General features: G+C 46.8%; 5 protein-coding genes across 5 annotated transcripts; all 5 read left to right on the top strand.

Annotated features, from left to right (window-relative positions):
• Window positions 1–2,321: 2,321 nt before the first annotated feature.
• F5147DRAFT_580361 (uncharacterized protein) lies at window positions 2,322–3,575 on the top strand (the record flags this gene model as incomplete). Its single annotated transcript, XM_041431538.1, has 5 exons — window positions 2,322–2,474; window positions 2,529–2,843; window positions 2,896–3,054; window positions 3,112–3,345; window positions 3,414–3,575. The coding sequence occupies 5 exons, from the start codon at window positions 2,322–2,324 to the stop codon at window positions 3,573–3,575; spliced, it is 1,023 nt and encodes a 340-aa protein (XP_041290599.1).
• A 1,137-nt stretch (window positions 3,576–4,712) lies between these two features.
• F5147DRAFT_534051 (uncharacterized protein) lies at window positions 4,713–5,574 on the top strand (the record flags this gene model as incomplete). The annotated part of the gene is made up of 3 exons (XM_041430127.1): window positions 4,713–4,922; window positions 4,976–5,110; window positions 5,173–5,574. Coding segments are annotated over 3 exons (747 nt in total), but the record flags the coding sequence as incomplete, so codon positions are not given.
• A 1,152-nt stretch (window positions 5,575–6,726) lies between these two features.
• F5147DRAFT_808667 (uncharacterized protein) lies at window positions 6,727–7,199 on the top strand (the record flags this gene model as incomplete). Its single annotated transcript, XM_041443399.1, has 2 exons — window positions 6,727–6,915; window positions 6,971–7,199. The coding sequence occupies 2 exons, from the start codon at window positions 6,727–6,729 to the stop codon at window positions 7,082–7,084; spliced, it is 303 nt and encodes a 100-aa protein (XP_041290597.1). The 3' UTR covers window positions 7,085–7,199.
• Window positions 7,200–9,648: 2,449 nt separating this feature from the next.
• Window positions 9,649–12,838, top strand: F5147DRAFT_746665 (uncharacterized protein; the record flags this gene model as incomplete). Its single annotated transcript, XM_041439869.1, has 12 exons — window positions 9,649–9,767; window positions 9,820–10,007; window positions 10,055–10,260; window positions 10,307–10,462; window positions 10,511–10,714; window positions 10,785–10,904; window positions 10,932–10,933; window positions 10,990–11,366; window positions 11,418–11,637; window positions 11,685–12,007; window positions 12,063–12,643; window positions 12,713–12,838. The coding sequence occupies 12 exons, from the start codon at window positions 9,649–9,651 to the stop codon at window positions 12,836–12,838; spliced, it is 2,622 nt and encodes an 873-aa protein (XP_041290596.1).
• A 2,394-nt stretch (window positions 12,839–15,232) lies between these two features.
• F5147DRAFT_554864 (uncharacterized protein) lies at window positions 15,233–16,423 on the top strand (the record flags this gene model as incomplete). Its single annotated transcript, XM_041430480.1, has 5 exons — window positions 15,233–15,360; window positions 15,413–15,531; window positions 15,582–15,784; window positions 15,835–16,126; window positions 16,182–16,423. Coding segments are annotated over 5 exons (984 nt in total), but the record flags the coding sequence as incomplete, so codon positions are not given.
• Window positions 16,424–26,583: the final 10,160 nt, after the last annotated feature.

Here is a 26,583-nt window from a genome sequence, read left to right as displayed (position 1 = left end):
TTTGAACCGCATGTGAGTCAACTTTCTGAATGAACTGTAGACCCATATGACCTTGCAGTGCTGTCTCAGGCCCAAGGTGCAAGATCTAGAGCACCGATGCCTGCCTCAGACGTGACAATGACCAGTGGCGCAACATCCATACCTGCAACTCACGAACAAGAAGCGATAGTATTGTGGGTGGGTGGTGATGAAAGGGAGACGTTATTGAAAACCATCAGGGCAAGTGGCCCCCTTGCATCACTCCTAGTCCTTGAGCTTGACCAAACATACAGAACCGTCCCTTCAATCGCCGGAGGTTTTCTGCTCAATTCCAACGCAGCATCAACCAAGAGAGCAGGAAAGTCATATACAATGTCAAGCAAGTCGATGATTTTTTTCTTTACTTGACGATGCTAATGTTGTGGTCATAGAACAACAAAGGCTACCCATCTGTATTGGGATCAAGCAGCCTCGACATCATAGCAGATCTTGTCTACACCCTTAACTGTATTCGACAATGCACGGGAAGATCCACGACTAGTAAAACTTTCGCATTATTGAATGTCACACCCTGCCTTAGGCGTCTGACACTTTGATGCTGGTCTAATGGAACATCCTGATGCGAATTCCATAGGGGCACGGGTTCCGTTTAAGGTTTCCGGGACGGGATTTTCGAGTTCTCCAGGTATGTGGATGACAATACTGTTGTGAAGCTTGACAGGATATATTGCTCACAGAGTCTACACAGATTCTATAGACCGCAACAGTCTTCTGCCTGATTCTGATGTTGGTCAGCAGCCATCATTCCACGAACGTCCGTTTTCAAAGGGCACTGGTATGGGAAGAACAAGATGGTTTCGCTCATCTAGTGCACAACAGCTTCTCTGTCCGAATGAGGACCTTCCTGCTGTAGTCGGAGACCTGTACTTACACACCAACACCCGCTCTAGAACCACATATATATGGATCCTGCATCCTGATGAGGGCTGGGTCCCTGTTAAACAAGGTTGCGACCATCCGGTTCAGACTGCGCCTAGGAGGCGTTTACGAATTCGCAAAGATGGTGACCCAAGCTGGGTCACAATTTGATCATTAATTTCAATGCAGTCAAGAGAACGCCATCGTTGATGTAAGGCTGATAGGAAAGTTGTTATAGTGGTAGAATTGCTCAAATGCTCCGTCCTTACTATATGTAGATGTTCGAATTTTCAATTTATTCGGTTGCCTTGCTGGATTTTATATTTGTCTGGATCAGCCATGCAAACTTACACCGCAAACTGCCGCCAGGCTCTGGTATAGCTCTGAACTTCAGATATCTGCCACAGGGTTTTCTCGCAGCCTGTGTGAGAGGACTTGCTTACAAATACAATTGGCTAGCACTATTTGAAAAAAGTGATCTGAGCAGGAATCGAATACGGTCCCTCATAGGCATTGCTGGTCCAAACCCTGTCCTCAAATGTTGGTAGTCTAATAAACAAGACATCCTTGCTTTGTTTTGAAGTTATCATCTGGAAAAAGTAATTCGGGTCGTAGCGCCACGCCTGTAGGATTCAAAATTGAAATAGGTATGCAAGACAGGAAACAAACTGTAGTGACAAAACAAAGTTTGATTGAATGTAGAGATAATTTTTACTTTACTCTGTTAAAAAAATCAAGCATAAAACAAAATCAGTTTCCTTTTTGTCACAAAATCAAAATTTGACCAAAGTCTACATTGACAGTCAACAGTCAACAGTCAACAGTCAATCTATGTGCCAGTCAATATTGATTGACCTGTTGACTTGTTGACTGTTGACTGTCAATGTCGACTTTGGTCAAATTTTGATTTTGTGACAAAAAGGAAACTGATTTTGTTTTATGCTTGATTTTTTTAACAGAGTAAAGTAAAAATTATCTCTACATTCAATCAAACTTTGTTTTGTCACTAAAATTTAGTTTTTTCATGATGTATTAGAGAAAGAAAAGTGGGAGTGTAGGAAGAGAACAAGGTGATATAAATGAAAACTTGCCTAGAATTTGTTCAGAATGAAAGTAGCATGTTGCTTTCAATTACAGATACAATTCTCTCAGTTTAATTCTAATGACAGAAGAATACACACAGTGTTATTGCTGTTAAAATTAACTTACAATGAAAGCTTGAAAGTTATTAAAAATGTGATGACAATGGAGCTGTAAGGCAAAATGAGGTCAAAAAAACTTACAACAGAACAAATATAATATCTGATCACAAAGTGCAGACAGGCTGGACACAATTTTCATGTGGAAACACACCTCAAGTTGATATAAAGTAGGACAAATGTTGACAAAATTCTAATTGTTATCATAATTTTATGCAAGAATTAATGGTGATCTCAGTTTGTCTAAGATCACACTGTGTTCAACATTTGATACATGGGAAAATAGGTCTCTGCCCCCAGTGCCATGACACTCTTGTCGTCAGTCTCAGCTTGATCCCACCATATGCATTAGTTGGTCTCATTACGTTCGGCACAATGGTACGTACATACATTTGTTCTTTCATCATTCAAGCTCATTGCTTTAACTACTAGACACAAGTTCACGAGTTGGGCTATGCAGAGTGCAGCAAATCATACGTCTTCCGTGGCGGCAAGGAGTACACACAGAAACAGATTCAGGACATGCTTGGACTCAGTACAACAACTCGCGCCGCACCCCATGCTGGCCAACCCATGCCCCAACAAGCTTTTGGAGCTGCGCGTTTCTTGCTTCCTGTCCAGCAATGCGAATTTCAACTCACTGGGGTTCTGGAGGCACTCGCTCGTGATCCTTGGCCAGTTGCCAATGACAAGCGTGCTTTACGTTGCACTGGTGTGACAGTCAGTGTAGCTGTTGGACTCTTGGAGGTGAGTTTATCAATTGTGTTGAGGAGAGTGTACAGGTGACAACATAACTCAGACGACTTCCCTTAATACGAGCGCGCGTATAATGGTTTTCGCGGGTGGACCGGCAATGGAGGGTCCAGGCATGGTTGTCAGCAACGAACTGAAGGAGCCTATTCGCTCTCATCATGACATTGAACGGGACAGCGTCAAGCACTACAAACGTGCAGTGAAGGTTTGTCCTGGATCAGTGACACAATGTACCATGGCATCATAGTTTGCTTTGTTTTAGTTCTATGAAGGTCTAGCGAAGAGGGTATCCAACAATGGCCACACTGTCGATTTGTTTACTGGTTGCTTGGATCAAGTGGGCTTACTAGAGATGAAATCATTGCCCAACTCGACAAACAGTGTCATTGTCCTATCTGATTCGTTTGCTACATCGATCTTCAAGCAAAGCTTCCTGCATATGTTCAATAAGGACGATCAGGACTTCTTGCAAATTGGTTTTAACACAACATTCGACGTACAAATTTGTCAGGCAAGTCATCTTGCATACTCTTCTACATGACCTTTTGATTTCAATATATTTAGACAACCAAAGAACTGAAAGTTTCTGGCCTCATCGGACATGCAATCTCTGCCGGAAAGAAATCTGCGTGCGTTGGCGAGACAGAAATTGATATTGGTCAGACATCAGCCTATGCCATATATCTTGCCCAATGTCGTGACAGGCCTATAAATGCCGATAGTTAATACATCAGTAATAGCGTAATAGTCAGCCAATTGAAGATCATTTATCACTACCTCCTCGCCATCATGTCTTATTACGAGTACCACAAGTTTTAAAGTTACGTTTGGAACTTCGCTTGGGTTCACTATTCAATTGAAGGTGAATGGTATTACATCACATCAGCAATGCCAACAACCGCTTATTATGATCTAGAACACATATAGCCAAAACTCATGGCTGAATGCGCTGTAATGTATGTGTTCAATCCGCTGTATTGACCACCGCCTTACCCACACAGCTTATTGCCTGTCAATGACCACCAGCTGGCGGTGCGTGCAGGCAAGTCTTCTCAATTGTATAAAAGACGCTGAGTCTGAATCACTGTTCAAAAGTTCAACTGTCCTTCGAGTCCGTTGAGTCGCGCCTGTCTTTGCACGTCCTTCTTATCGCTGCATATCACCCACTGTTGATGTCCGAATCAGAGTTCCCTTCCTCGTCTGATTCAGAGGATTCAGATCATAGCATCCGACCTGTCGCTCCGCCAAGTGAAGGGGCCACTCTAGAGCATTTTCAGGAGGTACTAGTGTCATTTACTTCCTTGTTCTGTTTCTAATCGTTGATGGCATCTCACATCAGTATGTCAAGTATCTTCAGCTTCAAAAAGGAAGACTAGAGGATCACAATGCTGCGTTAAATGCGACTAACAACATCCTCCTGTCGAATCAGCCACAGCGGTCGCGTAAATGTTCCCCCAGTCAGGTACCATCGTCTGCTGTATCTTCGGCATCATCGGCCATGACAACTGCAACGACAACTGCGGCCGACTCTGATCAAGAATCAGAGAAGGTAATTGTGGACCTGGGGAAGAAGTATGGGCTCACCACTGAGATGTGCTCGACGACTCAATCTTCAAATTGCCGTGTCCCGATCCCCCTGCCAACATCCAAGGTGCACGCCGTTACGCAAATAAATCAACAGAGAAAGATGCCCTCGTGATGGAGCTCTATGGCTGTATTGACTATGCGCTGCACCCTCACATGTCAACCACTTACTTCGTAAACAAGGTTAGTCTTCTCTTTTTATTTGATGTTGCTTGCTTGACGGTCTTGCATTAGTTTTGCACTGGAATGCAAAGAGTGCATTCGTCATACCACTATGCATTGCGGAGTGTAGCTGGCAGTATCTTCAACATGGCCCCCAAATATTTCTCTGCATCGTATGATCGCATGTCTAACCAGCAGATCATGGATATGATTGGATGGGTGGCAGGAAAGGGGAAAGACTTCGATGTCCTCAATGCACCTATCATCTATCCTGATCTGAAGGTCAATGCGAAGAAGGTATTTGGTAATTGGTTCATGATTGCGAAGGTGCGATGTTCACGACAAACTTACGAAACCATTTACTCATCCTTTTCTGATAGTTTATCAAAGTTGAAGTGGGCAGCAAGATGTCAATCTATTCGAAGTCAGGATGTGGTGGAGGTCCGAGCCCGTACTATAAGTTGTGGCACCTGAAGGCTTGCACACCCGGATTAATTGCATGTAGTGTAACTTCGGTATGTTTCCAATATTACAGTATTAACTATTGGTTACTGAACAGTGGCACATCCCCCAATAGATGATTTTTTTGCTGTCTCCCGATCAACAATTCCCAGGCTCAGGCGTTGGTGCCACCTCATCAATCTCTTACTGCACTGTCTTTCGAACTGTCAAGCGGTTTTTCATTAGTCAATGGGCGCATCCACGTGTTCAAGCCATTGTGAAAAACATGAATGACTATGTTTTCGAAAACATCGACAAGACCGCTCATGATGCAGACGACGCTCAGGCTGCAGGCATGGAGGATTTTACTGATTCGCTACAGCGGGTGATGGCCAGCTTGGATGACAATGACTCAGATTCAGATGACAACGCAGCAGAGGCAGTACCACCAGCCACACTGGCGCTGCCCACTGCACCTCCTGCACCCATCATTGCATCTGTACCCCCTCCTGCACCCATCATTGCATCTGTGCCCCTTCCTGCACCCAGCATTTCCATTGCACCGGTCACCATGTCTGCCACCCATATCCTCACCCTTATTCCAGAGTCATCCCATTCCATACCTGCTGCCATTCAGAATAATGATTCAGATGGTAGTCATTTCGGACCAATATCGCCGGCACCTCAGACTGTGCCCGCTACTGTACCCACCCCTGTCACAGTGTCTGCTCCCAGATCCTGCCCTGCTGCTATTCCAGCTGATGTAGCAGCAGTAGCATACATGGAAGGTGTGTCTGTTGGGGGTGAGGGTATGAAGGTCACAGTGCAGAAGAAGGGGAGGAGAAAAGGCAAGGCAGTGGCTGGAACAGATGTGGCCCCTCGCTGCTCTTCCCGTAATGGTGCATAATACTGATATCAGAATTCCGGGCTGTCATGAATGGTTAGTGCAGTTGTACTATGTACTTAGACTTACTAATAGTAGTCCTTTCGTCGTCCCTTGACAATATACTTCAGTTGTTTTTGAACTTCGCTCGCCTCACTCACCACTTAATAAATAGCTTGTTAGTGACGATATATATGCATGACTATGAACGGAGCGCTGGTGAGTTTCTCTTATTACTTAGACTACTTACTAATACTATCTGGATCAGAAGCACATTGATGCCTCTAAGTTTGGCATTGATCTTCATGCCAGTCTTACCCATGACTATGAACAGAGCGCTGGTGAGTTTCTTTTATTACTTAGACTACTTACTAATACTATCTGAATCAGAAGCGCATTGATGCCTCCAAGTTTGGCGTTGATCTTCATGCCAGTCTTACCCATGACTAATATGAACGGAGCACTGGTGAGTTTCTCTTATTACTTAGACTACTAATACTATCTGAATCAGAACTTCGTGCATTGACGCCTCCAAGTTTGGCGTTGATCTTCACGCCAGTCTGAATCATGACTTGTATTATTATTCTGCGCAAAGATGCTGATGTGATAAGTATTATAATTTTATTGCTACATTATTGATCAATTAAAATCTAAGTTGCCATGTCATCGGAATCTGAATTTCCATGTAGACTATTCTTTGTTCATTGACATGCTCTCCACCACAACAAGTCATCGCGGCTGCCTCAACCCCTTCTTATTGACATTTCATGTTGTCTTGCCCTTGCGCTCTCTACTCTGAATCACCTGATGACTCGTGTGGAGGGTCGGGAGATTATATCCAACCTTTCCAAGGCTGCCGGTCTCGCACACATGATATCCACTATGTGTCCTGACATCGACCATGCCGACGAGTACGTTCGTAACACCACCGCTCATGTATTCTCCGTCATTGCCTCCGCGCTTGATATCCCCTCGCTCTTGCCTTTCCTGAAGGCCGTATGTTGCAGCGGGACCCCTAGTCTTCACATCTGAATCCTCGAGGGTGTTACAGGCATCCGTAACACCTACACCAGCCCCCGCTCTGCTAGACTCCCGACGTGGCGGCATGCTGCCAGCACTTAGAAAGACAGTGGTCTGGACTGCTGTGACACCACCCCTGGCCTAGACGGCCTTGTACCTGATCCATGAAGGCTGTACGCCTCATGGTCACCCTAGATCAGTGCATGTATACCCCATGTCGCTTCATGAAGATCCGGAGCGCCCCTGGCGCCTCATGTACCTGCGCAGTCGCACTTGGCGCTGCATGCTTGATCAGAGGTTATACCTCATGTATCTTATCTGCTCTTATGACTGGCCTCACGGTCTCTTATCATAGATCCCAGATATACTATTAGATACAGACTGAGCTTGAACACTTACATGTAGCACATATAAGTAGATAGATTATTGTACTTAGACTTTACTTTAATCTACTTGGTTCTATCCTGAAACTTGTTCGGTTAAGCCTCCCAGCTTAGCTGTCTAGATCGCACTTCTAAGTCGCTCCCCGTGCCTTAGCCATATCCGCTAGCCCTGTGTCTCGACGAGTGCCGTCTTACTGAGATAACCAGAGGAACCCTTGACGTTCCGTCAAGCCGAGAACCACCCTTAGCTTCATAGGCTCACTCGAGCCGTCGCTAAGAAGACCTATCCAAGTTCGCACACGCCGACTGACGGTCAGCGTAACAGAGGGGAGTCCCTCTGAAACACAACGAAAGACAGCTTGTACTTGCAGCAGCAACTCTACGCATAATGTACAATTATGTCAACTTAAGTGAGTTTCTTTGTCTATCTCATGGGGCCATCATTGAGATGATTGTCATAGTCATGGGTGGCATGCCTTCGGAGCTGAATCAGCTATGGTGTCAGTTGCGGCCAATTCAGAAGCGCCGGACCATTGGTGATACGCTTGCTCAACCTCCCATGCACAAGCCGTCATGTACGTGCAAGTCAAAGTCACGACTGAACACGATTAGCGAATGGCCAGCACCATTGCGCGATGGATGCAGTGACGAGTATGCCATACCCTGCTCGCACAGCAGCGCTCGTGCATCTGCCTATTAGGTATGACCTGCTAGCAGCGTCAATGAGGTATGTTACTTTGATGCGCATGACTTGCCTGCTAGGCTAAACTCCTTCTAATAGATAGTGATAGAATGATCATGCCCACGACCTCCATCGTTTCCCAATGGCCGCAGTTCTCCATGTTGCTGGTGTTCCAGACTTCGGCTCCTGCAATACTCCGCCCACTCTAGACATCAACTCAATATTGACACCACTTCCTCGGTACTACCGTACACCTGTCCACTATATTTAAATACAAGGCATAGTATGTATTGCTACTGTAACTGCAGATTCAGACTAGAATATATGCCCAACAATATGATTGATTAGCGAAAACAATCTGAATCAGCCCAAATGGCCTTTATGACACAGTTTAAAATGCTCATTGCGACACTGAACATGACCATCCTAATGCGACAACAATGGTTACAATACCCATTTTAAATCAAATCATGACTGCTATTGGAATTGGTGTTATAATGCCATTTTATGATTAAAATCATAGTTTCGAACCCAATTGCGACAGGTATGGAAATGTCGGTCGTAATGCACTTATAATGGTCATTAAAATGCTGACTGTTTAATCAGAATCTGATCAGAATCAGGCCAGGCCATCAAGGCATTTTAATCAATCAAAATGCTGTAAAAGAAGTTCTGACATTACGAAAGACACGGGCCTCTAATAATAACAATCTGTTCGCAGACAACGTCCGAGAAGCTTTAGATTCAGTGTTTGCCAAAAATTAAAAAAAATCAACCGACTACAGCTGTGTGCCCATCATGTGCTCCGCCGTTCCCGCTGGCCGTTGCGCGGACCTAACAGTGATCAAGTAAGGTGTGCAGAAGGCACCTGAGTGACATAAGATCCGACCTTTATATAGCTTGGTGCCCAATTTGGCCTCCGAGGGTTATAACCCTCGAATCCATTACTCCACTACACCAGCAATACCACCAGTGTTACCTCAATACTTTAGTAGCTCGTACTACTAGATACTCTGAGGATTAGATAGCAATAGATAACAATATTTAGATAATCTCCCTGATAATGATTACTTAGATAACCTTAGATAATCAGACCCACGAACAAATCCCGTGACTCATGGTTCACCGCATCTCACAAGTCCCGTGACTTATGTTTTGACGCTGTCCGAGCCATGCTGCTCGTCATCGGACACGACGAGCTCCTTTTCTCAATGATGGCCTCGACTCTCGAGGCATTGTGCTGGCATGTAATATTACATTGCCACCAGAAGATATCGGCCATGTGGCACTGCATGGACACGTCACGTTGACACTTCTTTGCTCCACTTCAGTGCTTTCCCTTTCTCCCCATCATGTCTCACCGGCGTGGTAGGCATGTAGCAGCCTCAAAACTTAAAGTCCCTCTTGGAATTCGGCATGCGACTTCACAAACTTTTGGGCAGGGCCGATTCAAGTCTGGCGCCCGAGTTGCTAAAGAGGTGCAGGACGGCCTGAAACAGTGTCGAGACTACTTGATGTGTGCATAATCAACTTTTTCCTGTTCTTTTGTTTCTTTTATTGATTTTTTCAATAGCATTACCTATAGATACACGCAGGGCATTTAGCAGCATCACTGCAAGTTCAAGTGCCCTGCCTGATGACAACATGGGTTCTCCGACTACTGAAGACCACTGGCATGACAAATTTGATCATGAGATATCGCATGAAGGAGGCGAATACAGCGATGCGGCTGCTTGTGTATTGCAATTTGCAGCCCAGTCAAAGTACGTTTACCAGTCATCTTGTTGGTTGATGAATTAATGAATCGTGTTCTAGATACACTAGTCACAAAGGCCCACAAGCACGACACGAGCGCCTGAGGATGATGTATGCTCATTGGGACTTGCAAATTTCCCAGCTCGCTCGTGCCTATCTGCAATGGAAACACAACGACAAGTATCACAACGTGGATTTATCGATGGAGGAGGGTCATATATTCCATGTGACTACAGTAGGAACACTCGGTATGTTACATAGCTGTACCTATGGCATACATTGAATTAAAATCCAGAGCGCGAGGCTGGTGTTTCGATACACCAACATCCTGAGGAGCCTGCCAACATGGCACTTTTAAGACTTGGACTCCTGGGCTGCTCTCCGGTTGAACCATCTGTTGCTATTGAGGTCCACACGCTCGAGCTTTACCACAGATTACGGCGTCGTCATGCGCAGCTTAGTATACAAGCATTCACACGAGCTTTATGCGATATTCACAAAGTATGTAACCTCATTTCATCTTCACGTTGCTAATACTTATATTTAGGTCAACTGCCGCACATGTTTTCGAGAACAATTCTCCATAGCATTTGACGCATATCTTTCTATTCTCCAGCACATTCGGTCACAAGTTGACGATGCGCTCGGGCGTAGTGACATGGACTGGTGGCTCAAGCACATGTGTCCATGCTGCACCTATGAGGTAATTTTTCTGATATCATGTGCTATGATCGTTAAATTGTGCTTTTAGATCAATGGCGAAGAGATGCTCAAGCCGAAGATCCTGGTTGCCTGTGATGGCAACAATTCCTGCAAGCGAATTGCTGGCGCAGCTCTATCAGATCACCGCAACTTCGACAGTTCGTATTTCATTTCTCATCAAGAAGTCAACCAGTTCAAGAATGAAGTTCAACACCGTCAACATATCAACCGTGACAAGGAGCCCGATGACAAGGTATTTTTTGTTCACTCTATTGTTGCGCTCATTGATTTCGGTTGAGACTCAGGATGAGGACGTCAACGAGATGCTGGCATCCTGCCTGGCATGGAAGAGTAGTGCTCCCGATCACAAGAAGACCGCCGCTGATATATATGAAACAACTGGGATTTTTGCGTCTGCCTGCCGTCATGGCTTCATCATCAAAGTTTGTGAAATGGTCTGAAGTGGTGAGCTGTGAGTCAGCCTGTGACGTCTAAATTTTAATTTAATTCAAATCTAATGCTGATTAGTGCAAAATATCCGCTTGCCATCACGAACGCTATGATTAATGCCTATGGCAAAGACATTGGCATGGGCTATGATGTAGGATGTACCTTTAGTGGAATTGTGCGCAACAGTCCTCTCCTCAGCCAGAAAGCCGAAGAAGCTCGGATGCAGTTTTGTGTCAATTCATTTCACGGCTACGCTCACAATCAATTATGTCAAGTGCAACATCATCCTCTTTATCTACCTGGTTTCGGCTTGGAGGATCTCGAAACCATGGAGCGCGTGTTCTTGTCATCGAATTCTGTCTCACGTGTTATACGCTATGCATCCAGGTACCATTGGGCACAATTCATCGATCTTCACTTTCAACAATGGGACGAAGACAAATACGGTGAACTCAGTGGGTGTTATCAAGGTTTCGCATCATATTGTCGTACTAATACATCATCAGGCAAGTTTCTACTGAACAACTACATGCAAGCTATTGGAATTATCAAGAAATACAGGAACGAGGTATCCAGTCTCGCATCAAGCCTTAACATCCGCAAAGATGATTTTAAACGTTGGATTGAAGAAGAGAAGCATTTTCTGATGGACCTCAAAGATGAACTGGTAGAACACGTACTTGCATGTTCATACGTTCAGGCACTGATGGATCTTCAATCTGCCGAGTAAGTCATATATTCAATTTTGCAACATTGTTTTAACGTTTGTGCAGTCAAAAATGGCAAAAGATCTCAGATTCATTCAGGACTACGTCACATGCACATGCCATCAATTACAAACAGAACGTGCGACAAACATCACAATTGGAGGCTCAATGCCGAGCAGCACTGGATGGTTTGATGATACATATTCGTGCAGTCGTGGATCTGGAAGAACGACTTGGCATCAAAGAGAGATGGACTCCCCAGCATCCTGAATATCTGTCAGCGCTCAAGCGAATTAAATCTCATGATTTCAGACGCGCACTTGACAAGTTGCAACAGCTTGTTGTACAGCGTCTACTTGAGCTTGCAAAAGCTAATTTGTCGGGCACAGGTAAGCGGTAGGGCGACAAACCAATCTTTTTTTGTTTGTTTACTGGTTTCTACAGGTTATAAACTTCGTGTTCATATCAGCAAGGCCATCAAGGCACGAAGCAAGGCCATCCGCAATGCCCTTGACGAATACAATAAGCTAGCACCCTCCATGCAACCTCCTGCACCTCAACTCGCCTGGAACGATATCGTGAACTATGGATTTCTGTCCAAGTTTGAGTTGCTCAAACACTCGCATTCTCAACAGGACGTCTTACATAAGCCCTGGACAGTTCCAGGCAATCGTGAGATTGCGATGATGTATTTTAAGATGAAGCGCTCGCATGAGGAGTTGACCCGTCTCAATGTAGAGATTCATCGATTGCGTACCTTCATCTGTGATGAAGATATATTTCTTCAAGATCAAGTCGCTTTTTTACATGACGCAGACCCTCTTCTGGCACATGAAGTAGAAGCACTGAGGGTGCGCCGAGCTCGTGTCGATGCTATCCACATTATCTGTCTTGACACTATTGAGGCACTGCCTGAGTTTAGTGGAGTGCGTGGTACTGGTACCATGACATCTGATGCTGGGCTGGACGAGGATGACGGATCACCAGAAGACATAGCGACTGATGATGCCTTCAATGACGATATGGTTCGTCTGGCTGAAGTATTGGAAAGTATTGTATTAGACTGAATACTCTATGTACTTCATGTATCGTAGAATGCACCCGCATCTGCAAATCCAGAAACCCTTCCATTGTCTGGCAGGGACTTTCAAACTGTAAGAGTCAGGGCATTCGAGTCAGAACGACTGATCAATCTATACCTTTGGTTAAGTTCGAAGTGAACATGTTGAACAAACCTGAGATGGATAGGTCTGCCCAATCCGCGGAATCGTACAGGTATTCCTAAAGAAGGTTCGAAGTCGGGCATTCGAGTCAGAACTACTGATCAATCTATACCTTTGGTTAAGTTCGAAGTGAACATGTCGAACAAACCTGAAACGGATAGGTCTGCCCAATCCGTGGAATCATACAGGTATTCCTGAAGAAGGTTCGAAGTCAACATGTCGAACAAACCTCGAATTGATAGATCTGCCCAATCTGCGGAATCTTCCGCCGGGTATTCTTGAAGATCGAAGTCAACATGTCGAACAAACCTCAAATTAATAAGTCTGCCCAATTCACGGGATCGTACAGGTATTCCTGAAGAAGGTCAAGTTTGAAGTCAACATGTCTAACAAACCCGCTGGCACGAGTCAGTGATTGCAAAGGTGCAACAATTAGACGGCTAATTCATTCCACATAGCCGCATTTACATCTGCATCGGATAGTCTGCTGGTCACGAGTCTCCTTGCCTAGTGCTAAGTTTTGCTTGTTTGATCCAACATCTTATCAAACTTATGTCACTCTGGTGCGTGTTTTGCGGCTTGCCTCACTGCGGCTGCTATTATATGTCTGATATCTTATTGAACTTAAGTCACTCAACACGTGGTCGTGTTCGCCTCACTGCTGCCATAGCGTATTTAACTCCACTACAGGCCGACACAAACTGCTGCAGCGCAAAATGCGAGCCCCATATTCCCCTCCTGCAATCTGTCAGTGGGTGCAATCCCAAAACATCCAGCCACTGAATTGCGACATTGACTGCCAGCGATTTTCTCGTCGCCGCGGGATTCGCCAAGACAACAAAGATCAATTATCATCTGGCAACCTGTCCTTGCACGAACATTTTTGCCTCAACACAGAAGACCGAGAACTTGCCTTCTATGAGGGCATGTCAGATATCAGAGATGCAGTGCGTATTTTTTTCTATGCTAAGATTTACTATCAACTAACAGTACCGACGTTAGGCTACAGGCATGGCTCGCATTGCTGATGCACTCTTCATTGGGTTTGGTCTGCGACCCGAGTGGGATCCAAAAAAACCTCTTTGCACCTCTGATATCACAGTTGATGTCGTGACAACATGGCAGTTCAAGCAGGTTCCTCACTTCAAGCACATCGCCGAACGACTACGAGAAACATTCATCCAGGAAATTGCCATGCTTCACATCTGGCATCTTCAAGACAAGTTGAATAAGGTCGCACCTGGACCAGGGTATCGTGTTGACCCAGAGACTTGTCGGGCAATAACCAGAAATATTCAGCTTGCTGCAGGTCAATCCCTCCCCAATGTTGCTCCCCATGCTGCCCAGCGATCACCAGTCACACTAACTCCCACTCGGCATCACTCACAGTCTGAGTCACAGTCACCACGCAATGCTTTGACACCTTCCACAGCAAGATCTCAGCATGTTGTTGAGCCTCGCACGTCTCACACATCTCCTAGCACCCATGCACACCAGCCAATATCTCCCAGTCTTCCAACACAGCACCGTAGCGAAAGCCTACGGTATGGCCAATATAATACTGCTATGACTCGTGGAACAGCAAATTCATGGGTGCCACTCGTAGCACCAGCAACCGTATTTGTGCCTACATCTACACCCCCATCATCATCTTCACGCACTCTTCAACATCGCAGTCCTGTTGTCACTGTTTTCGAATCCAGCTCGGATGATAGCTCTGATGATTCTGATATTGCTGCTGCTGCTCTGCCTGCTCCACCTGCTCCAAGTCTTAGCCGTTCTAACCGCCCATCTTGGATTATGACTCCACCAGGGTCACCATATGGAAATACTGCCGATGAACAACCCCCGCCAGCTTACTACACTAATCCCAATCTGTCGTCCTTCAACTTCACATTACCGGTACAAAACTTTCTTTGCACACGCGTTATGTCACCAAGCATGCTGTGCTCAATCGACACTATTCTTGATTACAGTGCTGACTGTTGGTATTCTTGTTTTGTGGAGGTTGGATTGAGTCGCGCGGATGCAATCGAACTGTGTAGGCTAATCATAGAAGGACTTTCTAACGCAGAGCTTGATGTCGTTCTCATTGGTCAATTGTAAGTAAAACTACTGGAATGAATGATTTATGTGATGCATATGGCATCATGTTTACGTTGACTATTGACTTTTTTTGAGCGCTCATTAGTAGATCGTTAATTCGCTTGGTTGTCCCCGTGCACTATAACCAAACTGAATACCCACTAAACGCTAACTTAGCATGTGAAGTTCCGGTAAAGGGTTGGACTGTATTCTAGGTCAGATTATTTTTCTTCTTCAAGTCGTCAAGTTTTGACTTTTCTACTGCTTGTGTACACGACAATGGTTCCTTCCATCACCCAGAAGAAGAAGGCTGTGAGGACTCATGAACAACGGAAGCTCTCAAAGGCGAATTCTGATGCTATGTGGGCCAATATTGAGTCAGGACGCACAAAGTACCTCAAAATCATCGAGTCGCTGTCTGAAAAACACAATATGTATGTCATTTTTTGTTTCGCTCAGCTTAAACTTACTCAGTCTCACGCATAGGTCAGTAGACTGGATGTCAGGTCAGATGTATCTCGGCGGCAAGCTCCTAAAGAGAAACCGAACCGCCGGTGTTTTTAATGCCTTTGTATGCAGAAAGATGCGTGAACGCAAGGAAAACGGTGAGTACATGTTTTTGCATAATTTAACTAACAGTAATATATTCTATTAGGTCTACCCATGGGTCGCGATGCACTCGCACTTGTCACTAAGCAAGTCAGCGAGTCTGGTGAGTGGAAGAATTTTGACTCCGAAGACGAAGATGACCTCCTGAAGGACATGCAAGATGAGAAGGAGATGAAGGCTAATATTAAAGTTACTGGCCGTGAAGCAGGGATTGACATTGAGAACACACTGGCTCGTGTTCAGCCAGAGGTGAATTTCCACTCGGTTCTTGCCAGCGTACCACTAATGTCTACTACTAGTTACTCGGCCTCGAGAAGCGTACTGGCTGTAATATAATGTGGATTCTTACCCGCGGCAAAATCAGCAACTCCTTCGTTCCACGTAGCTATGCCTCCGAACCTCTACAAACAGCATTCCTCCACCTGTACAAATCAACCATCGAGTCAGTGGGCATGCAAACTGATGCCTACATCACATCAGGAGCTGCTGGTGTCGTCAAGATAACAACAGGACGCAGCGCAACAAAGCTACGTGCACAAATTCGGGAAGTGATCTGGGTTGGCATGCATAAGTCTTTATATATATTTTTTCGTGCGCGCGATCGATTCATTAATTGTAATAGACGAAATCTTAACTAAAAAGAGAGGCGTCTCTGAGGATTCAGTCCCCAGTGTGGCTTACAACTCATATGATGCCTTCATCGTCAAATGGGGGGTGGAACTGAGCGGCTGGACAGAGGGTGAAGTCAGGAACCCTGGTACCATCACTTCATCTATCGGTCTTGCGCATCTCCACGCTGCGCTCAAAAACAATGAATGCTATTGGCGCGAGCTTACTCCAGATGAATGGGAGGAAAAGAAGGAGTTGTTCGAGCAGCAAGTTCTCAATGGTACGATCAAAGGACGTGCTACACGTTCCGACAAGGGTATCGGTAGAAAGAGAGGTGCAAAACAGACCTATAACAGTCACGAGGTTGTGGATACTGATGGGTCAGAGGACGAGCAGGAGAATAGAGATGAAGAACAGGAGGAGATCAACACCCAGAAGCAACTCGATGGAAACCGACACGAAGACACCCGCATTGAGAACGGCACCACTATGACTGATGATATTATGCTGCCACTGGATTCCCTCGGTGGTCTCCCTACACCTCCGCTCGATTATGACCTGGATCCCTTTGATCCCGAAGCCCTCCGCAAATTCCTCGAGAGCCAGGATCTTCCTTACGAGCCTTTGTGTAGTGCGAGCACAAGCACCCTTCCCCAGACTGATGGTTATGTATTCTAGTCCTTCCTTTCATTTCCTGGCTTTGATACATGAGTTCCCCAGTCCTTCTACTTTAGAGTATTGTGTATAGTGTTTTTTAGATGTTTTATACTAAGAGTCTTATAGAAATAGAACAATTTTGCGCAGTATCTTTTGCTCGTTGTGTCCAATGACGAGCAGCACGGCTCAGACAGCGTCAAAACATAAGTCACGGGACTTGTGAGACGCGGTGAACCATGAGTCACGGGATTCATTCGTGGGTCTGATTATCTAAGGTTATCTAAGTAATCGTTATCAGGGAGATTATCTGAATATTGTTATCTATTGCTATCTAATCCTCAGAGTATCTAGTAGTACGAGCTACTAAAGTATTGAGGTAACACTGGTGGTATTGCTGGTGTAGCGGAGTAATGGATTCGAGGGTTATAACCCTCAGAGGCCAAATTGGGCACCAAGCTATATAAAGGTCGGATCTTATGTCACTCAGGTGCAGAAGGTTGATTATGTGTATGAACATCCAGGAGGACTAGTGAGATAGGGATCATGTCTCGAGTTTCCCACAGGGTGTTTGGCGCGTGTGGGTTTCTCTGGAAGCTCATATTCTCCGATTGACTGAGGCCTAATTCCCGGATTATCAGTCATCTGAGCTCGGACACACTACTGTTACTTTCCTTGGTCCATGGGATAGTCGTGTCGCGCCCCACCTGAACGACTCAGATGGATGATGACACAGTAGATGGGAAAGCCGTTGTGTTGCAAGCTACCCAAGCTTCCATAGATCGTGCGCACTTCCTTTCTTTTGCTTTCGGTCTTCATGTTCAAACAACTGACAGACGGTAGTTTTCACGAGTGTGGGATTCTGGTCTATCAGCTGTCGGGCTCAGATCTAGACACACTGCTAATGCACTACCTGGGCGAGCAGTATATAACGACCTATTGAAGTGAAATGTATACTTTCAAATGATGATTTCTTCGCACCAGGGCAACTGTGATTGATATCAACGGGTGCGTTGTATGTACATATGCATCTTGTTCGGTGCTTTACTCTTACAGGCGTGTTGCTTGGAAGGATGGAAACAGATCGTTGCAAGGGCCCTAATTCACATCTGATGCATGACTTGCAGTTGTACGAATAACGCTATTCTGATCAAAGTATGTCTGTCAGAGTTCTAAAATTTCATGATCGGCGTTTCACTGATATTTTGTAGACTTGGTGCCTTCCGACTCTGCCTTGGTAGGTTTGCAATTCACTCGATCGGGATAAATAAAAACGGAAAAACAAAATCGGCGATCTAAATCCTGATACATACTTTCGTTGTTCCTCATGTTGTCCTCCTAATGATTGTTTTGCATCTATTCTAGGTCAGCCTTCTTTCATCCATTGTGCTTCCATTTGGTGCAAGGTTGTCCATAATCGAACACATCCGAATCCCGCCATCAATGCACCTCGCGTCTCCATCGATAATACCAGCTGGAATAATCCCTCTCCGGAACTTTATTTTCCTCATTCTGCATGTGATATATAAATATATCACTGGTCACCGGCACCCACAAGTTCTTTTCCTTATTGGTCATTGCGCTACCATTCAACGTTCCAGCTGCAAATTATCTTCGAATTTCCCCATTTCCCACATTCTATGCTTCATTCAAGTGACCATTTGCTTGCCCTGGCAGCGACTGTGGTTTGTGTCAACGAGTATATGTATGTGTGTATGCATGTCTCTATCTCGTCCAGTGCTTTACTCCCATAGTCGTGCTTAGCCAGGGCTCCAACAGAATATCGTGGTCGATCCCTCATCAGTAGTTTGATAGGTACGCTTGAGGCATTTTGATATTTTTTGATACTCCACTTTCCACTCAGCAGACCCCATATCCTTGTCATGTTCGTTCACAAGAAAGAGGTACAATAAAACCATGAGTTTATGCAATTCATTCCATTCATTCTCCTTGGCCCGTCGGATGGGGGAAATCGCATCCAAGTAGCAATGCGTTATCAGCCATATGGCTTCACGATTCGCAGTCTACATGTCCGGACAGTTGAACACCAACGCACAGAATCAGCTGTCAAGGCACTTTTACTGATTCTCATGGTATTTCAACATCGGTCATCAAGGACCAGTTTGGTTGCTAGTCGTTCCGGATAATTTCCTCTTACCACTTGGTTCAAGCACGGGTACTTCATTCCAGTAGGGATACAACAAGAAACAGGTTTGCCTGGACCTTTTAAAACATACATTGACACACCATATGTTGAATAAATACCACGACGGATCCTCCACCAAATTTCTCATCCCCACAGACCACTTGACAACCATTTCACTACACAGTACTGCTAGTTGATACATGTACACGCTCCTGGAAAACAATTGAATTCATGCTAGTTTCTGCATCGGAGTATTCCACGAGTTTGGCATTGTATTCCCGAACGCTCAGGATGAGGCGTGGTCCTAGTACAAAGATCTGCACGACCGATAAAATTTCAACAGCACCTGCGAGTGTCAGAGCTCCAATAGAATTTGAATTCTATAGAAATGATGAGCAGTAGTTACACGCAGATATCAGTAACAGCTCAGCGCACCGAGATTTCTGGAGAGAAAGCAGCAAGCTGGAGGCAAGAGACACCAACAACGCTAACATGTGCAGAACTTGAGCAGAAAAATATAACCGTGTTTGCATTACCAGCTCACCTTGAAAAATAAAGAACATGAGATTGTATCAGCACTCTGAAACAGTCCCCTATGGTCGATCCTGTCGATGAGTCAAGTCGTCGCAGCTCACGGAAGTGTTTCACAGCCACCCAGACTGAAAGGCATAGCGCGAGGACCTCCCAAACAGTGTTGAGCATCCAAACCATTGAAGGTAGAAGCTGAACCCCGCTATATACATAACCGCACATATATATGCCAGAGAGTATCAACTCCTCTAGTGTTTGTCCAGTGAGCCATGTTCTTCAAGTCAACAAGGAAAGCTTAACTGCTACAGTATCGTTGAGTCCTATTGCTGTGATTACTGCGCAGGCGATGTTTACAGCCAGGAAGATAATAACAAGGAACATAAGCATCGTCCTGGATCCCTGATACATGGCATGCAACCGAGCAATCATGACAACTTGCATCATGTGTCAGTCAGGTCAATATCACAGAGGTATTGCACCTGGGCAACTTACCGCCCAACATGGCAGTCAAGGCCACATTTGTCCCATTTACTCCGTAGTACATGATAGTGCCTAAAACTCCCAATTAGTGAATGCCCTCGCACTAGCATTAAAGACTTTAACTTACACCTATTGAGTCATTATGTTGAGCAAAGTTCAATGGTTGGAATCTCACTGACCCCTACATATGAGCGTATTGATTGGATGGGAATGAGATGGATGCAAAATATTTACTGCATCTGTCAGCGATACCGATGGCATAGTGCCTGTGTCCCACTGGTCGGAAAAAAATGGAACACAGCACACATGAGACATACCCAGAAGATGGAAACTAATTGTCAGATGTGAGCTATTAGCACAATGCAAAGTTGTTGGTCTCGACACATACACAGAATACGGCATTCCAATATAGCGTATCTAGAACATTTTGGAATCAGCACAACTTGCCCACCATGCTAAAGCACAACATGAGGTACGAACAATCAAATACAGCACGGTCATGAGAGACCAGCGTTGTCTCTGTCGCGAATTCATTGCTTTCTTTTGCTTTCTTCTGATCCAGGACTCTTTCACTCACCCAGATGAGTTCAATCTATGGCACCATTCTTAGTGAGTTGGTTGCTGTGGCGATAAAATCAACATACCTCTTGTCCGAGTGTTAAGACTGAAAATATCATGAGAATATCAGCAATTTTCAACCACTGTCCTGCTCACCCCAATCGTATGCCACCACGATGACTGCGGCAACTGCGAAACATCAAGTCAACTTCAGATCTGGATATCTTGATGCGACAGACCTTCCCAATAGCTGACAAAAATATTGAAATTGATTGACAACCATAAACTGGGATCATTTGAGACATAAGTCATGTTTGAGGGATGGGTATGAGCGAGTGGGGAAGGTCAGTGGTGTATAACAACAGTGTTTGTGCAAGATACTATACCACCGTGCAGCCCTTGTATCACCAAAACCAGCATGATGGGGACAGATATTTGATTGCGCCTCAAGACCCTTGATTGGTGGGAACAGCCTGAGTCCAAAATGAAGCGAAAACCACGGGGAATCCCTTGATCCAATCAAAGTAAATTTGGATTTCCGAACCAGTGTTACGCACGTTGACTACTTGAATTTCATCAGGAAAGTTCCAGTCATTGGTGATGCAGACGACTTATTTCCAATGTGATTTTTGAGATGTTTTTGCTACAGGCCTGAACAGATGAAGGAGCTCGTTATGAATCATGTAGTCAGCAATCTAACACAGGTCAAAGCATGATGTGATCGAAACAAGTACGAGCACTCTCTTCAGCTTCACTGGCCAGGCCTGAGGCCTGAGGCGCAGCAGCCCTCTGATTCCTTATGGAATAAGGGCCATTCTGCGGTACAGCCCTCGTACACTCCGATCATCGGGCTATTATGATTATATCAAAAACGATGAACAAAGAGAAGGTAAGCATCGAATGAATCCAATATGAAGCGCACCATGTTCAATACATTGTGCACTTATGTGATGGTGATGTGTTGCACAGGTAAATGATATCCTGAGGCCTGATTCATGATTGATATTCGTTAAATACCACATCCCAAGGTCGAAGAGGAAGTTGCACATGGGAGACAAGAAGGCGAAGTGAGTATTGCGGTGCAAAATCAAATAAAAGAGGAAGCCCCTCCAATTTCGATACCCAAAATAGAATTTGATTTGTGAACCATGGTCCACGGACATTGCTCAGACACCAGGAAAGTTCCACTTGTTGGTGATATTGGCAGCTTATTTCTAATGCCATTGTTGATGTGTTCCGTATGAAACCAGGTGAACACAAATCTAATACAAGTTTGAGCATGATGGGATCGCAACAAGCATGTGCTCTCTCGGTCTCATGCTGTGTGATTGATACCTGTTAAATATAAGACTCCATACATACTAGGTCGAAAGAGAACTTGCACATGAGAGACGAGAAGCCTACAACAGGCAAAAAAAGCCCGATTTCTGATTGTACAGCCTCAGTCAGTGGCCATCGTATTTCAGCGATGTTTTGCAGTGCTGACTTGAGCAGGAGCCGGTAACGGTTGCGAGCTAAAAGTGAGATCCATCAGATAAACCAAGAACGCCAAGACTAGAACTGTTACGCACTCAAATAGATCTGTTAGGCGGAGCCCTAAGAGGGGCGTCATCCGCTAACGTTCGTGACATAACTGGAAGGATCCAGTATAGCAAGTGAGACTGGCGACGACGAGTCGGCAGCGATCACAGTACGCGTGTGTCACATAACTTCGTAGACGGATGTCTGTGAAGTCGCTCAAGGTAAGGACTGTCTTGTCCGTACGATGAGGTCGATCGAGGTAGACTTAGTTGCGATGAGCAACTAAGAAAAGATACTAGAGACTGAAGCCAAAGGGGCGTTCAGAGGGAAGTATGTTCCAGGGAAGATTGAGTAGATTCAAGTTAGAGAATCTAGTACAGGGTAACCGACTACTTATACTAAGTGGAGAGGGTTAAGGGCAAGGCTACCGCACAGTAGGTAAGGGTAAAGGGGAAACGAGAATGGTATAGGTGCGTTGGCAACAGAGCCGGATTAGTGATGGGTGGTCGAACGTGGAATGAGACCGAGAAACGTTGGAATGGACCAACGGTAAGAATACAACGTGCAGGAATCCGCAGTCAGAAGGAACAGAAAGAGGAAAGCCATGTTGGTGGCACGAGTCAGTCCGAGTCATAGGTGCGGGACCACATTGGTGGTCGAATCAGTGGAGGAATGTGCATGCACGTGCATAGAGGCGGGCGATGCGAGGGACGGGAACGGTCCCGAGGATTCGGTCAACGGAAAGTCGGTAAAGGAGGACGAGGCGGTAGATGGTGAGGGCGAGGATGAAGGGAAAATGATAGGGGGGCCACGTGACCGATGTTACTTGTAACATTACCCCTGTTTCAAGGCTCAAGCTCAACGAGCTTTAATCATCCTGGTTGTCGTACCAGCTGGGGTCGAAGTCGAGGTCGGCAAGCCATTCGGCGGCCTCAAGTGCGTTCTCCTCGCGTTCTTGTTCGACGCGGGCAGCTTCATGATCATACGCTGCTTCAAGCTTGTGCATATCAGAATAGAATCTGTCTGAGGAGGGTCCCCGGCGCAGTAGTTTCCGTCCATTGAGTTATGAACAGAAGGGGGTGAGGTGTTTTGGGGCGAATTGCCCACAGATGCGGCAGAAGTACTGAGCGCAGTGCTTCTGTTTATGACCGTATACACGGCATTGGCGGCAGATCACGTTGGAACGGTAGATCTGGGTGGTCTCGGTGGCCTCAATGCGGGCACGGTTCAGAGCGTCGCCCTGAGCGTCTTCACAGGTGTAGTGCCTTGTAAAGTTCTGGGTGCGTGGGCGGTGCGCATGGGAGAGGGGGAGTCCGAGGGCGAGCACGGATTGTACACGTGCGCGTCGTCCACAACAGCGTGGGGTAGGAAGGGGGTTTGGGTTCTCGACCAGAGAACCAATGGTCAAAGGGGGTACGTCCCGAGTGGGCACGAAGTCGTTGGGGGCGATGGTGGGAGCAGGGTGAGATTCGTCTGCTTTGGGGATGGTGACAGGGGAGTCGTGTACTTCGAGGAAGACAATAGTGTCTGCCTCAGGGGTGGGGTTACGCGGCGCATAGCGCTCACATTCGTATTCCTCGTAGAGGCGGTCGATGTCTGGGTTTGTCAGCTGGGTGACGTTGGGGACGTGTTCATCGTCGGGTTCGACGTCTGGTTGCGGGTGGAAGGGGGTCGGAGCTCTGTCACTGACAGCACGCTCGACGACGGTGAGAGGGTCGGGAGGGGGATTGAATGCCCGCTCCTCCTCGATGGCCAGTACAACAGACTGGAAGTTCCTAAGTTCGAGCAGGTTTAGTAATGCCTGCTTGATTTTACCCTGGTTGTAGCGGGTAGAGATGGTGGAGAGGGTGGTATCCCTCTGAAGGTCGATCCTGGCGATATCGCCAGTAAGTGCATCCGCACTTCGAAAAGCGTTGATGATGTTGTAGGTGACATCATCGTTGGTGCATGCGAGGTAGTTGTCGATGCGCAGGGCAAACTGAGGGTCACAGATTACTGCTTCCCAGTAGGCACGCGTCCTGTCTTCTCGGACAGAGCGCAAGGAGGGTCGTCGGTATGGGGTGTAGGCGGGCCTTTCAAGGCGAGGCGGTTGTCGGGGCGTCTGGGTCGGGTCGTATACAGATGCAGGAGAGGAAGCGGAAAGGGGAGAGGAAAGCGACGATGCTGAAGCCGACATATTTGAGGGGCTTTCCTTGAGTGTTGGCGTAGGTAAATTCTTGGGTGACTGGTCGGTGCTTGTCGAGAGGTTTGGTGGAACGGTGTTGGTTCCGGATCTGTTGTCGATGGAAATATTTGGGGGTCTGAGGCAAGGGTTTGTCATGAGGGGAGGTGGAGTAGTGAGCTCTGGTGTGGAATCGTTTGGTTCTATGGTTGCGGTGTCGTTCTTGTAGAGGAGCTATGGTGGTAGCAGATCAACAGTTGATGGCGATTGAAGCGATCTTGAGTCGCTTCTTATACGCCTTCAGCAGCTCCGCTGCGGACTTCAACTCTCTTTCGGGGAGCCACGTTCGTTCGGAGGGTGGGTAGCCTACCCAAGACACAAGGTATCGGCGGTGCGCACTGGTACCCTTGTGTTGGAGGATAGCTTCCACTTCGTAGTGTTCCTCCCCATCGATCAGGTCAGGGGGAGGTGCGGTGAAATTCGGGCCATGCATGTCCGTCTCCTGATAGGAGGAAAGTTCCGAGGCATGGAACGTGGGGTGGATACGCCAGCTGTCAGGCAACTTGAGCTGGAACGTGATGGGGGAGAGGACCTTCTGGATTGGGAAGGGTCTGTAGCGTTTCGGGGTGAGTTTCCGAGAAGGGAACCCAGTGATCAGATTCATGGCAGATAGCCAAACCTTATCACCAACGTTCCATGGCTTGTAATGCTGGCCAAAGGAACGATCAGCCATGCGCTGCTGTGCAAGGCTGTGGCATGCGAGGGCTTCCTCGCGGATCTTGGCGAGGGATTTGACACGTTCTTCGGCGGTTGGTAAGGTAGAGTCGGGGAAGAGATGGGGGATGCCTCGTGGCTCGTATCCCATCATCAGGAAGAAAGGGGAGGCGTTCCTGGCAGAGTGCCTTCGGGAGTTGTGGACAAACTCGGCCATGGGTAAGTGCTTCGCCCATTCAGAGGGAGTCGTCCGGCAGTAGATCCGGAGGTAGGTTTCTAGCTCCTGGTTGAGCCGTTCAGTCTGGCCATCCGTCTGAGGGTGGTAGGCGGTGGAAAGTGCGACTTGGTAGTCGAGGAGTCGTCCTAGCTCTCTTGCTAGCTTCGAGGCGAATTGGGGGCCTCGGTCCGAGATGATTTTGTTGTAGAGTCCGAAGCGCATGAACACTTTCTTGAAGAAAAGTTCAGCTACGCCTTCAGCAGTGATGGTTTTTCTGCAAGGGCAGAGAATTACCCCCTTCGTAAGCCCATGGTCTACCACAACCATGACAGAATCGTAGCCGGCGCTCTCCGGGAGGTCAGTAATCAGGTCGACAGAGACCTGAGAGAAGGGCCGGAGGGAAGTCAAGGGTATGGGGGTCAAGGGGGGGGTTGTCGGGTGGGTGTTAACCTTCATTTGCTGGCACATGGCGCAGCCTTCCACGTATTTTCGGATAAAGGAGCCCATTCCAGGCCACCAGTAGGTTTTCTTGACGTTCCATTCAGTAACAGAACGGCCGGGGTGACCCGCGGTAGGGTGATCGTGGTGCAGCGCGAGCACACAATGTCGAAGGTCGGGTGGGACATAAGCACAGTCCTTGTAGAAGAGGACACCGTCGGTGAACCTCCAGTCGGAGAGTGCAGATTTCATGGGGGGTGCGCACACCCCGGAGAGAGCATCCAGAGCTGTTTTCACAGTCTGGTCGGAGGGGTCGTCCGAGAGCCACTGAAATTCGTCAGCGAGCTCGGTGTCGATGAGACGGGTAAAGAGGGTGTCCGGAAGGAGGACACAATCTTCGTTATCATGGCCAGACTGGTCATGGTCTGGCCGATGGGACAAGGCGTCTGGTGCAGCGAGTTTCGTACCGGGAACATGATGTAGTTCTAGGTCGAAATTGGTGAGCGTGAGGTGCCACTGGGCCTGTCGGCGGGTGAGTCGCTGAGCAGAGCGGAAGTAGATCAGGTTCTTGTGATCTGTGAACACAATGACCGGGTGGGTGTTCCCTTCCAGGAAGTGCCTCCAGGCTTGGAGGGCATGAATGATGGCGAGGAGTTCCCGATCATAGATCTCGTAGTTGCGTTCCGCCGTGTTCAGAGACTGGGAAAGGTAGCCACAGGGGTGGTAATCCCCATTGCTATCCGTCTGGAGCAATACTGCTCCGGTCGCAAAGAGGGACGCATCAGTTGCAAGCGCAACTGACGCGAAGAGTCGGGGTTCCGCAGAACCGGTTCCATGGTAAACAGCGTCTTCAGATGCTGGAAGGACGCTTCGGTCGAGTCTGACCATGCGAAGGGGACTTCTTTCTTGGTGAGGTCTAGAAGAGGTCGTGCAATGTTGGAGTAGTGGGGGATGAAGTGCCGGTAGAAATTACAGAACCCAAGGAAGGATCGTACATCCTTGACAGATGAGGGTTGCTG

This window comes from Suillus discolor (assembly GCF_016758755.1).
Source record: "Suillus discolor strain FC423 chromosome Unknown F5147scaffold_43, whole genome shotgun sequence".
NCBI lineage: Eukaryota > Fungi > Basidiomycota > Agaricomycetes > Boletales > Suillaceae > Suillus > Suillus discolor.
The sequence above is the reverse complement of the archived record's forward strand: the minus strand, read 5'-3'. Positions and strand labels throughout refer to the sequence as shown.